At 42.0% G+C, this 12,439-nt stretch overlaps 1 protein-coding gene across 1 annotated transcript; it reads left to right on the top strand.

The window, feature by feature from the left end:
* The first annotated feature begins 4,615 nt into the window (after window positions 1–4,615).
* C1H6orf62 (chromosome 1 C6orf62 homolog) lies at window positions 4,616–12,439 on the top strand. The gene is made up of 5 exons (XM_005153433.3): window positions 4,616–6,854; window positions 8,794–8,970; window positions 9,541–9,663; window positions 10,501–10,635; window positions 11,135–12,439. The coding sequence occupies exons 1-5, from the start codon at window positions 6,726–6,728 to the stop codon at window positions 11,258–11,260; spliced, it is 690 nt and encodes a 229-aa protein (XP_005153490.1). The 5' UTR covers window positions 4,616–6,725; the 3' UTR covers window positions 11,261–12,439.

Genomic DNA, 12,439 nt, shown 5'->3' with positions numbered 1-12,439 from the left:
AGTCAGTGCAGTGTTGTGCCTCTAAAACACATAAACCATAGAATCATACAATGGTGACATTTATGTGTGTCTCAGTCCTCCTCTGGGTGCAAGCCCTGTAGAGGGCTGCAGGAAAGGAAGCCCCGAGATCGCTGAATCAATAAACAGGAACTGTGGCTCTCGGGTCTCTTGCTGTTGGTGTTTTTTTTGGCCTGTCTGCCCAATTAAAAGGTCATTTACTTGAGGGATAAAAGGGCTCCCCGCAATTTGCTGGATGACACTAGGTGGCAGCGTGGCATCACAGTGCCTAACGCTTCCAGTCCCTCAGCGTCTTGTTTCTGGGGTATTACATCGCATAGAGGAGTGTTTCGTGTGTTACCGACAAGAAGTTCATGATTTGTCTTCTTTTCCCTAGGTTAACCAGGACGGAAGGCTGCATGAAACCTTGTCCAAAGGAAGGATTATACTAATTTAGATGAAACAAACATAACGACAGTAGATATAAGCTTAGGATCAATACCTCACGTGCCCAACAACATAGAATCATAGAATAGTTAGGGTTGGAAAGGACCTTAAGATCATCTAGTTCCAATCCCCCTGCCACTTTTGTGACCACAGCCCTACGACTAGAAGGCAGGACATAGGGAAGTGATGAATGAAGCTTAATTATGTATCAGTAGCTGTGCAGCAGATATACAGTCATCCAGAGCATGATATAAGGAATGTTTTATGCACTAAACATTGTAATTTCTGTGCACAAAAGCTTTCCTGTTACGTCTTAGAAACAAATGTTTTCTCTAAAGGCAGAAAACAGTGAATTGCACTATATTCCAAAGTATAGGAAAGAGTTTTAATTGCCATCTAATTTGCATTGTTTGAATTTATAAAGAATACTAATTTACTTTTGTTTCATGCATAAACATTTGGCACTGAATTAATCATAGTTTTGTTTTTGAAGCAAGTAGCTTCAGGGCTGACACTACTTCTAACATACACAGCCAGCACAGTATGCATGGAAAGCATAACCAGAAAGATTACAGAATCCAGCTCATCTCTTCCTAACTATACCTATAACATGTACATCAATTTGATACAATCTGTTACAAACTAATTATTAACTAGAAATTGTTACATATTAATTAATTATTGAGCTGGAAATTAAGAACAGAGGCATTAGCATACAATTCTGCCCACGTGCTTATGAGTAAACATTTAATTACGAAAACAGGAACTAGACTGTGAAATCACATCATTTGGGAGAAAAAAAGACAAGGTCTTTCTATAGTTACCAATCCTTTTTTAACTTACAGGAGAAAACTCCACAAGTTATTATGCAACTGCAATGTGAGGAAAACAACAGTGTTTTGTTTCACTGAAAACAGCATGGAAACAATAAAATGGTGAATAGAAAATTGAAGTTTTTCAGAGCAGAGAAGGTAAAAATATACAAGTAAGCAGATACTCCGAACTCACAGTACTTCTCAAAACTACATTACTCAGACACCTTCTCTCCCAAGGAATGTAATTTTGTGGCCAGGTCTCTCCTACCTCCACACGATTTATTGCCCATGCTGCCTGATCCTGTATAAAAATATGGATGACAGCTGAACAGTCTGTCTGACAGACAGCTGAACTGTCAAAACAGTCTACCCCTCTGTTGCAGAGACCAAAGTCCCTAGGGGTACACAAGCATTCAGTTCCTCAGAGACCATGGGACTGCAGCTACATGGTAACCTATCAAGTCCTCCTCACTTTGAGTGAGAGAAAGAAATAAAGGACACCAGCTTATTTGTCTGTGCTGCATTAACCAAACAGAACCTGACCCACTCTACTGACTGTTGTGCCCAGCCTGGATTTAACATGCACAAGGAACACTGGTTTTGCTGTGCTAATGAATTGAAGCCTAAAGAAAAACCCTATTATGTATTTTGCGTATACTGCCACAACCTACTTGTCGGGTTTGTGTTGTATACCACACACATTTCTCTCTTCTTCATGATAAAGCTTACATAATTTTAAACTAGATTTGAAGAGAGGCAGTCTGTCATTAGACCAAGTACTGTAATTGCAAAACACACACCAGCTTTCAGGCACAAAGCCTCTCTTTCAAATGGTACAACATTGCATAACCAGTAAGAAGCATAACAATAATATACAATTATCAGCTCAAGGGAATTATGGGTTAGCTGCATGTAAAGATTTTCATAATTCTTAACTCTCCACTCAGTGACATTACTTAAAATACGTATTTTAACCAAGATGCTGGCATTTTCCTACTGTATGATCTTCATCGTTGTGCATGATGGAGGAAAAGCAGCAAACTGTAAATGTAGGACAAGACTCAGCTACTACTCATGGCTTTAATAGTGCAGATATTTCTGCACATATATATATAATAAACATACTTTGTTTGGTTGATGCAGTCATTTGTATAACCACTGTCAGGATATCTTTGCTAGCCCTTGAGTGAAAAGAAAAAAAGTCCCTGTGTTTGGTTCTCCTATACAAGGAGAAGTGGCAATCTATACACAAGGAACCTGGAGTGATTTCAGTTCCCCATCTCCTCCTGAAATGTTGTGGAAAGATTCCAGCAGCCAGAGTTTGCAGGAGACAGCTGGCAGCTGCTTAACATGTAATACTCTGTACTCGATCTCCTGTTTCCTCTGCACATATTCGTGTATATATATATTTCCTCTAAGTACATATAGTCCTCATAGCTCTTCTAGAAAGTCTTCCAGAAGAAAAACTGTACTGCCAGCACTACATTTGACAGATTTTTTTGGCTACATTCCTCAACCAGGGGCTGGGCAGCTGCCCAGTCCCTTGTGACAAAGAGCAGTAGCTGCAGCCACATCCCTTCACTTGAGAGGGCAGCTGGAGTTACTGGGCCGGAAGAAAACTGCAGGAAAGGTGCCAGTTCTCTCAGAGGGTCTTCTGTCCCGGGTCAATCCCTGTGTCCTGCAATGCTGCTGCATCCACCCGTCCTTGCATCGGCAGTGCCAGCACAAAGAGGGTCACAGGCCAAGTGTGAGTCACGGCTTAAAATAGCAGCAGGCACAAGACTGCAGCACAATATACCCTGTAGGGCGGCACGGCAAACAAAAACGCTGTGAATGGAAAAAAAGGGTATCTAAGCACAGCTCTCATCAAGGCCAGACTGATAATGTAGTTTAAAAATGCTGGTATTTTTAAATAGTCCCAGCAGCAGAGTATTCCTGTGTAGAGGTTTTACTTTTTACCTCCAAAGGGTGATTTCCAACAGGCACTGCCATTAGGAGTGAACAAGTGTGTAAGTAAGTGGGTAAAAATTACTCCCTTTCTGCTCTGTTCCTGTTCGAACAAGAGAGGAGTGTCCTGGGTAACACCTATGAAGGGGAAGGCGAGATGAAGTGTTTGCATCAGAGAGCCTGACTCATGCAGTGTGAGGAAAACAAGGTCTAATGGCTACAACATGGCAGCCTCTTGCAAGGCAGGCAGGAGGAAAATCCAAGAGAAAGATATCCAAGGGAAAGTGTGTAAAGGAAATGAGTACTAGAGGGAAATAGTTCTCAAGAGAGAACAAGGGAAAGTATAAGGGACAAGTAAAAGGAGAAAAAAAGACTGAAACCTATGGAGTGTGGGTTATTTTGGGTGGTAAGGCTTTCCCAGCAGGGATACAGGAGGGGTAGTCACCAAATGCCTGTGCCCAGTGCTGAAGATAGTAATTGTTCCTTCTCACCCTGGGGAAGACCCCAGGTAAAAGTGAGGTTTGTCCTCACTGCACTTCCATTTCAGGGAGGGTGAAAGAACTGTTTCCCCATAGTACAGATAAGCCTGCTTACATTTCACACTTTTCTCTTTTTACTTTTATCCGAGGATTAGGTTTGGGTCTCTGGAATAGCTATTACTGCTTTACAACAATTAGTCTGCCTCCTTGGAAGCATTGCAACCACCACCAGAGAGGAACACAGCCTGTTGTAAGCATAATATATAGAGAATCATAGACCAGTTAGGGTTGGAAAGGACCTTAGGAACATGCGAGATCAGTATTGGAGTCAGGCCATCGCCATGTAAACTTTTAGTAAACGCTGGATTTACATTCTTCTAGTTTACTTCACACACGTATGATGGGCTGAAAAGAACTGAACAAACCGTGCTGCTACCAGGCTTAAAAACTGTGTTTACCAATATAAATCACAATGTTTAAGGTTTAAGCATTCTCTTCCCGATGAGTACCGGGAGAGGACGGAGCGACTCGATCGATGTTAGCCCGCCTTTGCGCGGTACCAACGTTACTTCCCCCACCCCTTGTCTCACAGAACTGCTGTTGTGCAACTCCATCCGGGTCCTTGTCCACCCGGCGTCACATGGCGCACGAGGGGGATGACACGGGGCGTGGCAGTGGCGGGGGGAAGGAGCACGGAGGTGCAACCCCAACTCTTATCGTGAGGACGGCTCGGGGGTCCTCTGCCCTTCGGTGTGCTCTCTGCTTGCCCCGAAAAGGCGTTCGCACGGCTAGCAAAGCTACCGCTGGACCTTACTGCCCGAAGCATAGGAGTCCATTGTGTGCTATCCCCACCTCGGGGACTGGAGCTCTTGGTACGCGCCGGCAGAACTCGCCTGCGCTGTGCGGGCAGGGCGGTGCCTGTGTGACTCAGGCGCTGCCATTTTGAGTGGTCGGTGCCGGCCGCGCAGCTCCTCTCCGCGCTCGCTCCCGTGCCGAGCTACCGGGGCACACCGCGGCGCTGCCACTCACTCCTGCCAGCCGCCTTCGGGGACGTCCCCGGACCGCCTGGGAGAAGAGAAGCTCGCCTTAGCTCTTTCATCCGTCTTCCGGCCATCCCTATCCGCCGCTCCGGGATCTCTATGCCCGCCGTTCTCCGTAGGAGCCACTAGCGCAGGGACCCGTCGCCGTCTCCTCCTCCTTCCGCTGCTGCTGCCGCCGTCGCCTCTTTCTCCTCCTTTTTCTCTTTCCGTCACCATTTCCCCACTCCCCGGCACCGGGGCGCTGAGCTAGACTATGGGGACCAGATTGGGGCTGCGCAGCGGCAGAGCGGGCGGCCCGGTCACCGTGTCTACTGCAGCAGGCATGGCGGGGCTCCGCGGCTTCGTGGCTTTATCTTGACATGGCTCCTCTCCGTGCTGCTAGCAGCGCCGCCGCCTCCACTGCTCCTCCTGCGCCCGCCGGCTGCGGGTAGCGAGCGGGCCACGGGCTCGGTCTCTTGTCTCAGTCTCTCAGTTCCTTGCCTAAGTGAGGGGGAGAAGTTTTGGGAGGGGTTGCTTTTTTGGTTTTGTTTTCCTTTTTTCCTTTCCTCACAAGAGGAGGAGGGGGGAATACTTTTTTCCTCCCTTTCCTTAACTTGGTCCGACGAATTTCCTAACCTAAAAACTTACTAACCCCGACTAATCAAACACCAGGGGTGGGGAAAAAATGTCTGGAGAGAGGAGGAAAATAACTTGAAAATTGGGGTTTTACTTTTTGGGGGGAGGGTGTTTTAGAGGTTTAAAATTGCAACCTAGAGTTGCAGGTTTTTATTTTTTGTTTTTTAAACCTCTCAAAAATTTGACACCAAAAACCTGTGTTGCGAGAAAAGCAGGAGCAAAACTCTCCCATGTTTCCCAAGTCGTGACCATGAAGTGAGAGGGGAGACACCGTCCTCCTGCGGCGTGTCCCGCCGCCCTGGGCACGGGCCGCCCGCCTGCTTGCTGCAGCCTCTGGCACTCTGTGTAGGGAGAGGCCTAAGGAGAAGCGAGAAGCGTTGGCCATGCACAGCCTCGGCTAACCGTGCTCGCTGTTGAGCCGCAGCAGCAGCTGAGAGAGAAGGATCCGCGGGGCGTCAGCAGCCCAGGAAGTGTGTGAGGTGCTGGGGGATATAGGGTTCTCCCACTGGTAAGGAGCCTGGGTTTGGGGCACTAATTTGAGTTTTAGTCTCTAGGTGAGATAATACTGTCCCTTAAACCCCTGCCCGCCCTTCGTCTATGGCCATCATGAGCCCTCTTCTCTTTGGCAGCAGCAGCCGCAGGTCAGTGATGTGCCTGATGATGAGCAGGATGAAGTTAGAAATGAGTCCGCTGTTTTTTCTCTTTGCTCACCTGCAAGCCATCACTGTGTCGTCTGTAGCTGATTTTGTTGTTGGCAGAGAAATGTACCTCCTAGGATGTGCAGTCGTCCTTTGCACCCTTTTCTCTGCTCTCCACCAAGTGTAATAATTCTGAAGGGGGGAAAAAAATAAGGCGGGCAACATAGCAGTAGTGGAAGGCTGAGAATAATAATAATCAGAGTCATGGATCTGGCTGGGGTAAAACGCAATTTGTAATTTCAGCTTCACTTTTTTTTTTCTTTTGTAAGCAGAGCAAAAGTACCCCCCTCCCCATGGATTGGGCTTGTGCCAGTTGCTTTTTATTGTACACATAAATTGTGATAACATTTGTTTGCTGGTTCTTTTTTTTTTTCTTGCCCACTTATTCCTGCAGCTAAACTGTTAAATTGTCTTCAAAATTCTTAGGGGTTTTTCTTCTTGGTTTATTGTAAAATCCCTTCTCCAGCCATGGCTGGACAACTACTTACTTGGTTCCTTGACCCCTCCGAAAGGCCATTTTCGTAAAATATTGCCTGAGGTGCGGTTTTGGGTTACATTAGCGTTTTATCTGTTTAGTCATATTAGCAGGAATCAAACGACTTGTTTCTGTTGTACTTGAGTCTTCCGAAAAGGTGCCCATAGTTTAGCGACAGTTTCCAAAGGCTTTAGTACCACCTGTGTTACAAAATGGGGGACCCAAACTCCCGGAAGAAACAAGCTCTGAACAGACTTCGTGCTCAGCTTAGAAAGAAAAAAGAATCTTTAGCTGACCAGTTTGACTTCAAGATGTACATTGCCTTTGTGTTCAAAGACAAGGTAACTTAGTTTTAATCTTTCATGCGGTATTGGCTGTTGTGATGGATATTAACGATGCTGTGTAAAGTCTTGCTGCCCGATTGCATCTTACAGTTTATCCTTAATAGATTGCATTTTTTTTATGATTTCTTTTTTAATTACCATATTTATTTAGTTTATGTTTGTCATTTTGGCTTTTCACATATTTGTAGGTTTGTAATGTAGAGGTGCCAGTGCCCCGTTAAATGATTACTTGATGACTTCCGAATTGGGTAAAGGTTTTTCAAAGTTAATATTGTAATGTATTGAGCCTAATTGGAGTTTGGATTGTGTAATTGCTGGCTGTGAGCAGTTGAATTGAAAAGGGAGATCTGGTTGGTTCAATTGCTAAAGTAACTATGCATCTGGTTAAAACAGAAGGGCCGATCTGGCAGTTGAAGGGAAGGGTTGCGAAATGCAATATTGAAGTGGCCCAAATGTGCAGGCATATGTGAAGCTGCTGCTACCATTTTGAAAGGGAGTGAGGAAGCAAAAGAGGAAGTCCTTGCTTGGCTGCTTTTGCTGCTCCTGAATGCTGTGTGTGTGGGCCAGGGTGGGGAGCCTGGTGATATTTCTAAGGCTAACTATAGACCCGCAGTTTTAGGAGAGTTTCCGTCCACAGATGGTGAAGAAATGTAGGTGCTTGTAGTAAGAGAATGTGCGGAACAAATTATGAGGAAGTGAAGATAGAAGCAAATGGTAGCAGAGTTCATCATGCACGAAGTGCATGTAGATGAACACCGAAATTGTTTAATCCCTTCAAATGTATAGGTTTTGCATTTGCTTTAATAGCTGTGTGCTTTTTAGTGATGATTGTTCTCTGAACTTTAATTGAAAAAATTACTTAATTCTTAAGTTCAGTTTGCTTTTGTTCTTCAGTTCTACTGCAAACAAATGGATATAGTGGAATGTAATTTCCTAGTACTGTCACAGAAATAGGAAGAAATGTGAATGTTTAAGCAGTAGTAACAATTAGGTTTTCTCAGATGATATGACTGTAATGGTTTCAGCTGGAGCATTAATAGTACTTTGTGGTTGCTTTGTAGAAATTAGTTGCAGATGCCTGTTTTGAATCCTACAGAATTTGCTTATAGTGAACTGAAGATGTCCATCAGTGCCAGTTTGATTAAAGTAGGAGTTTAGCTCAGCCTAGCTTGGTTGTCACATAGTTGCCCATTATGTATGTTCTGGCCAGGGGCTTGGGGGGTTATTTGATAAAATATGCTTTGCTGTCATGTAGTTCTTAAATAGGTCAAGACTTCTCATGAGCTGTAAGCTATAACAGATATTGTATAGCTGTTAGAAGCAGATATACGACTTTAAGCAATTTTTCATGCAGCAGAAACTTATTCCTAATTCCCTGATGTTTTTGCCTTGCTTGAGAGAGACTGAGATATTTGTAGTGATTATAAAAGTTACTTAGCAAATCAAAATAGTTCTCCTAAGATTATGACTTACAGCTAACTTCAGATTGGACCTTGATCACGCAGTTACCAAATGTGGCTTTGAAAGACTTCCCTTTTCATAAAAGGCCAGCTTTAAAGTATTGTGAAGGGGAAAAAAAAGTGTTGCTTGATGTGCAGGGGACTCTTGGTCAGCCTGAAGTAAAGTATTTACATAATAAAAGGGCAGTTATGTTCACGTTTAGATACAGCTTTATTGTATGCAAGATGGTAATGTAAATCTGCATCTTTGGAGACTATAAAAGCCATGTTATTTCTTTTTAATAAAGGTTGCTGCACTGATTCTCTTTAATTTCTAAAATTTTGCATGTACATTTTAGTGTTTGTGTCAAAGTCCTGATTGATGTGATGTGCACTTCAGATGTGAATGCTAACAGAAAATCACTAATCCTGCCAAATTCTTACCTGTGGTTGCGTAGAAAGAATTATAATCTTCATGTAACCTGTGCTTCTTTCAGAAGAAAAAGTCAGCGCTTTTTGAAGTGTCTGAAGTAATACCAGTCATGACCAATAATTATGAAGAAAATATCCTGAAAGGTGTGCGGGATTCCAGCTATTCTTTGGAAAGTTCCTTAGAGCTTCTGCAGAAGGATGTAGTACAGCTTCATGCACCCCGCTACCAGTCTATGCGCAGGGTAAAGTTCCTCTTTACACTTGCTGAGTTACCATTTTCAATATTGTGCTGCTCTTTGTGGCTCTTAAGGCTATTTTTTTTGTCTTTTTTGCTGCATGAGGATTTTGTGGTCTTGTGTTTATGGGGTCTGTTTTGAAGGGTAGCAGCGTATGTTTTCTTAAAGTCTGTTTAAATACATAGTGCTCAAGCTTTACCCTTCATCTATCTTATTCAACTATGCCTAGGGAATTATATCTTCTTGCTATCCTTGTTCTTTAGGTATAGTGTTAATTCTTGCAACAGCTCTTGCTGCAGAGCTAAATGGTTTTTCATTACAAGTATTGGAAGATAGTCTTTGCGAATGTTTTCTTAAAAGTTCCTTAAAAGGGAATTTATGTTAACTGGATCCTGATACTAAATTTCAGTGGAAGGTAAGGAAGGCTTTTAGTTGGGCTATGAGTAATACAACTGGAGCATTGCACAAATATGGTAATAAATACCACCTTTCAGTTGTGTGCTTGTGTAGATAAATTTCTGGTCTGTATTTTTTACTAACGGAGGGAATCTAAGTACAGAACCTTGCTACTTACAGGATGTGATCGGCTGTACCCAGGAGATGGACTTCATTCTTTGGCCTCGTAATGATATTGAGAAGATAGTCTGTCTCCTGTTTTCTCGGTGGAAGGGATCTGATGAATCCTTTAGGCCTGTTCAGGTAATTATTTTTGTTTAACTTCATTCAGTAACTCACACTTGAAGGGGAGAATAAGTACTCTCTTCTTAACCAGTTCATTGGCAAGTTATGCATCTTCTGTAGATGCTAAAGTGTGCTCTCTGTTTATGAAGCAGTGTTTTGTATGCCAAATTCTGTTTCCATCTTTATGCACTGTTTTTTTAGCACTTCCAAAGTTTGTGTGACTGAAGGACCTTTGCAAATGGTGTATTTGCAGGTGCATGAGTTGTGTTAGTATGTGGCTTTTAGTACAGTTGAATCTTTGTCTAAATATGATGGCGTCATTAAGATTTTCAGAGTATCTCAAGTTACTGTATTTTATTAAAGAGAATCTGAGATAGATTGAATTCTTCAAGTATGATTTTACCTTGAAATAAATGTCAAACATTTTAGACTAATTTTCTTTTCAATAGCTAACTTTAGCTGTTTGCATTCAGTTTTTTGAACAGTTATATGCATTTTCTGTGCCAGTTCTGCAGTAGTATGAAGCAATGTGCTGTATTATTGATGCACCAGGATGTTCTGCCACAACAAGCTAAATCCAGATTTGTAAATGCAGTTGAAGTTGTACCTTTGAATTATTAGTACGTCATTGCAATAACTGATGTCAGTGTTCGCAGAAAGAAACTTGGGAATTCTTTAAATTGTGCCAAGAGTCAAGTGTGCTGTTGTCTCTATGGTCCCCAGGTTCTGCTTTTCATAGGTGGGAGAAGGAAAGAAACAGAAGTGGTTGTAAAGCTCCAGGTGGGAGGAAATCAGTTGGTTAAGTGTGAGCTTTAATTTCCTAAATATTTTATTCCCCTCATTCACACAACACAGGCCAAGTTTGAATTTCATCACGGTGACTATGAAAAACAGTTTCTGCATGTTCTGAGCCGAAAGGACAAGACTGGAATTGTTGTCAACAACCCTAACCAGTCAGTGTTTCTCTTCATTGACAGACAGCACTTGCAGGTAACCACAAAATGCTTTTTCGTCTGCGGAATATCAGTGATCTTGCTGCAAAATACTGAGGTAGAAAAGTTGCTCATGCATTCATGCTTGAATTTCAACAGTCTCAAAGGAAACTTGTGCTATAAATAGGATTAATATGTACAGAAACGAGCTGTGAGCCACAGATGCATTCACACAATTAATTTAAAGGGTTTGTATTAAAAAATAAGGTCTAAAATAGGTTTAACAGTGGTTTGGAAAAAATAAAAAATGGCTTAACTTGGGTGATACTATAAAAATTATTCAAGTGAAGAATGAACAGAATAGTGAAAATACTTCAGGTATTAGATGTCAGCCTAATAGAGAGTTCAGGCTGTTCATACAAGTGAAACAGTGGCTTTTAAATGTCCGTATTATTCTTCCGCAACCAGCGGCAACCTAAGGATTGAGTTTGCTGGGCATCTGCATATTAGTCTTGAGTTAACTTTCATGTTTAATAGATTTTTGTCTTTGCCTTTAGACTCCAAAAAACAAAGCTACAATCTTCAAGTTATGCAGCATCTGCCTGTACCTGCCACAGGAGCAGCTCACTCACTGGACAGTTGGTACCATAGAGGATCACCTCCGTCCTTACATGCCAGAGTAAGGTTCTGGCCAGCAAAATGGGGAAGATCACAGAATGCAGCAGTGGATTTTCACTTTCCTCACCACTTTATTCTTTCAGAATTTAGAAGAAAATGGACTCATGTTCAGAACACTATACATTGTGAACCTTGATCATCCTGGATTATTTTTATCATTTGTATCTCAGAACTTTACAATTTTTTTTAGATGTTTTCTGCATGGACCTTGTGAAAGAGAGGATGCTCTGCACCTTCTGCACTGCATCAGCATCTTGGTAAAATGTGAAGGGACTGTACACTGAAACAAATGTATCTGAAAGCACAAGGTGATCATTTGTGGTGGTGTTCCCATTTGTGCTGGTCATGCCCCCTAACATCTGTAATGTTAACCATCAGTATTCGGAGGGTGAGAAGTGAATGTAATGGGTATAAAAGCCTTACAGCTTTGCTGTTAATGATTGTATCAAAGAGCACTATCAATCATTTTAATGAACAGAAAAGTGGCTATTACAATAGGAAGTAAATGTGGGAAAGAAATCTGTCTTTAGAAAAAAAAAAGGCATCTCATTTAATGTGTAGGCATTTCTTGCCTCTTTTATTTTGCTGGGCCATGTCTAAGTTTACTGGCACTTTTGTTTTGTATCTCTTTCCCCAAGTTGCTGTATAACTATATGAAGTATTCTTTCAAGTTGAGTGCATTTGTATGGATGAGGCAGACCTGGAGTCTGAAGTTGCTAAAGCAGCTAAAAATAAAGTAAAATAATAGCTGCAGAAACAATGTTGGTAGAGGATTATTTTTTCTTGAGAGTTGAGACTTGTAAACGTGCAGGTGAACTGTGCAGGAAATACTGGTTTCTAAAACATTTCTTACGGAAAACCCATTGAGGTTTTTGTTTTGTTTTTTGTTTTTTTCTTTTTTCTTTTGGAATAGATGTTATAAAACAATGTAAAATAGTGTTTGGAGTGTCAAAAGTTGGTTCTGACAGAACATTTTAAGATTGTGCAATGATAAAAGGAAGACTACTGTATAGTTTTGATGACAAAGAAGGCTCTGCTTAAGGGTTGAGTACTTTACTGGAGTAAAACTGCATAAGCCTGCTCCCTTTGGATAAAACTAGTGCTTACCTGTTTAAAACTTGTATTTAGCTTTTATTTGGAATTGGAAAAAAAATTGGAACTTAAATAAATTAGATGAAAGATGA

The sequence above is a fragment of the Melopsittacus undulatus genome, chromosome 1, assembly GCF_012275295.1.
Source record: "Melopsittacus undulatus isolate bMelUnd1 chromosome 1, bMelUnd1.mat.Z, whole genome shotgun sequence".
Classification (NCBI taxonomy): domain Eukaryota; kingdom Metazoa; phylum Chordata; class Aves; order Psittaciformes; family Psittaculidae; genus Melopsittacus; species Melopsittacus undulatus.
Note: the sequence above shows the minus strand (reverse complement) of the source record. Positions and strands in the feature narration are given on the sequence as shown.

Coding starts and splice junctions, on each gene's coding strand:
- C1H6orf62 (XM_005153433.3), top strand. CDS start 6,726: ATGGGGGACCCAAACTCCCGGAAGAAACAAGCTCTGAACAGACTTCGT. Junction 9,664..10,500: donor AATCCTTTAGGCCTGTTCAG/GTAATTATTTTT, acceptor CACACAACACAG/GCCAAGTTTGAATTTCATCA. Junction 10,636..11,134: donor TTGACAGACAGCACTTGCAG/GTAACCACAAAA, acceptor CTTTGCCTTTAG/ACTCCAAAAAACAAAGCTAC.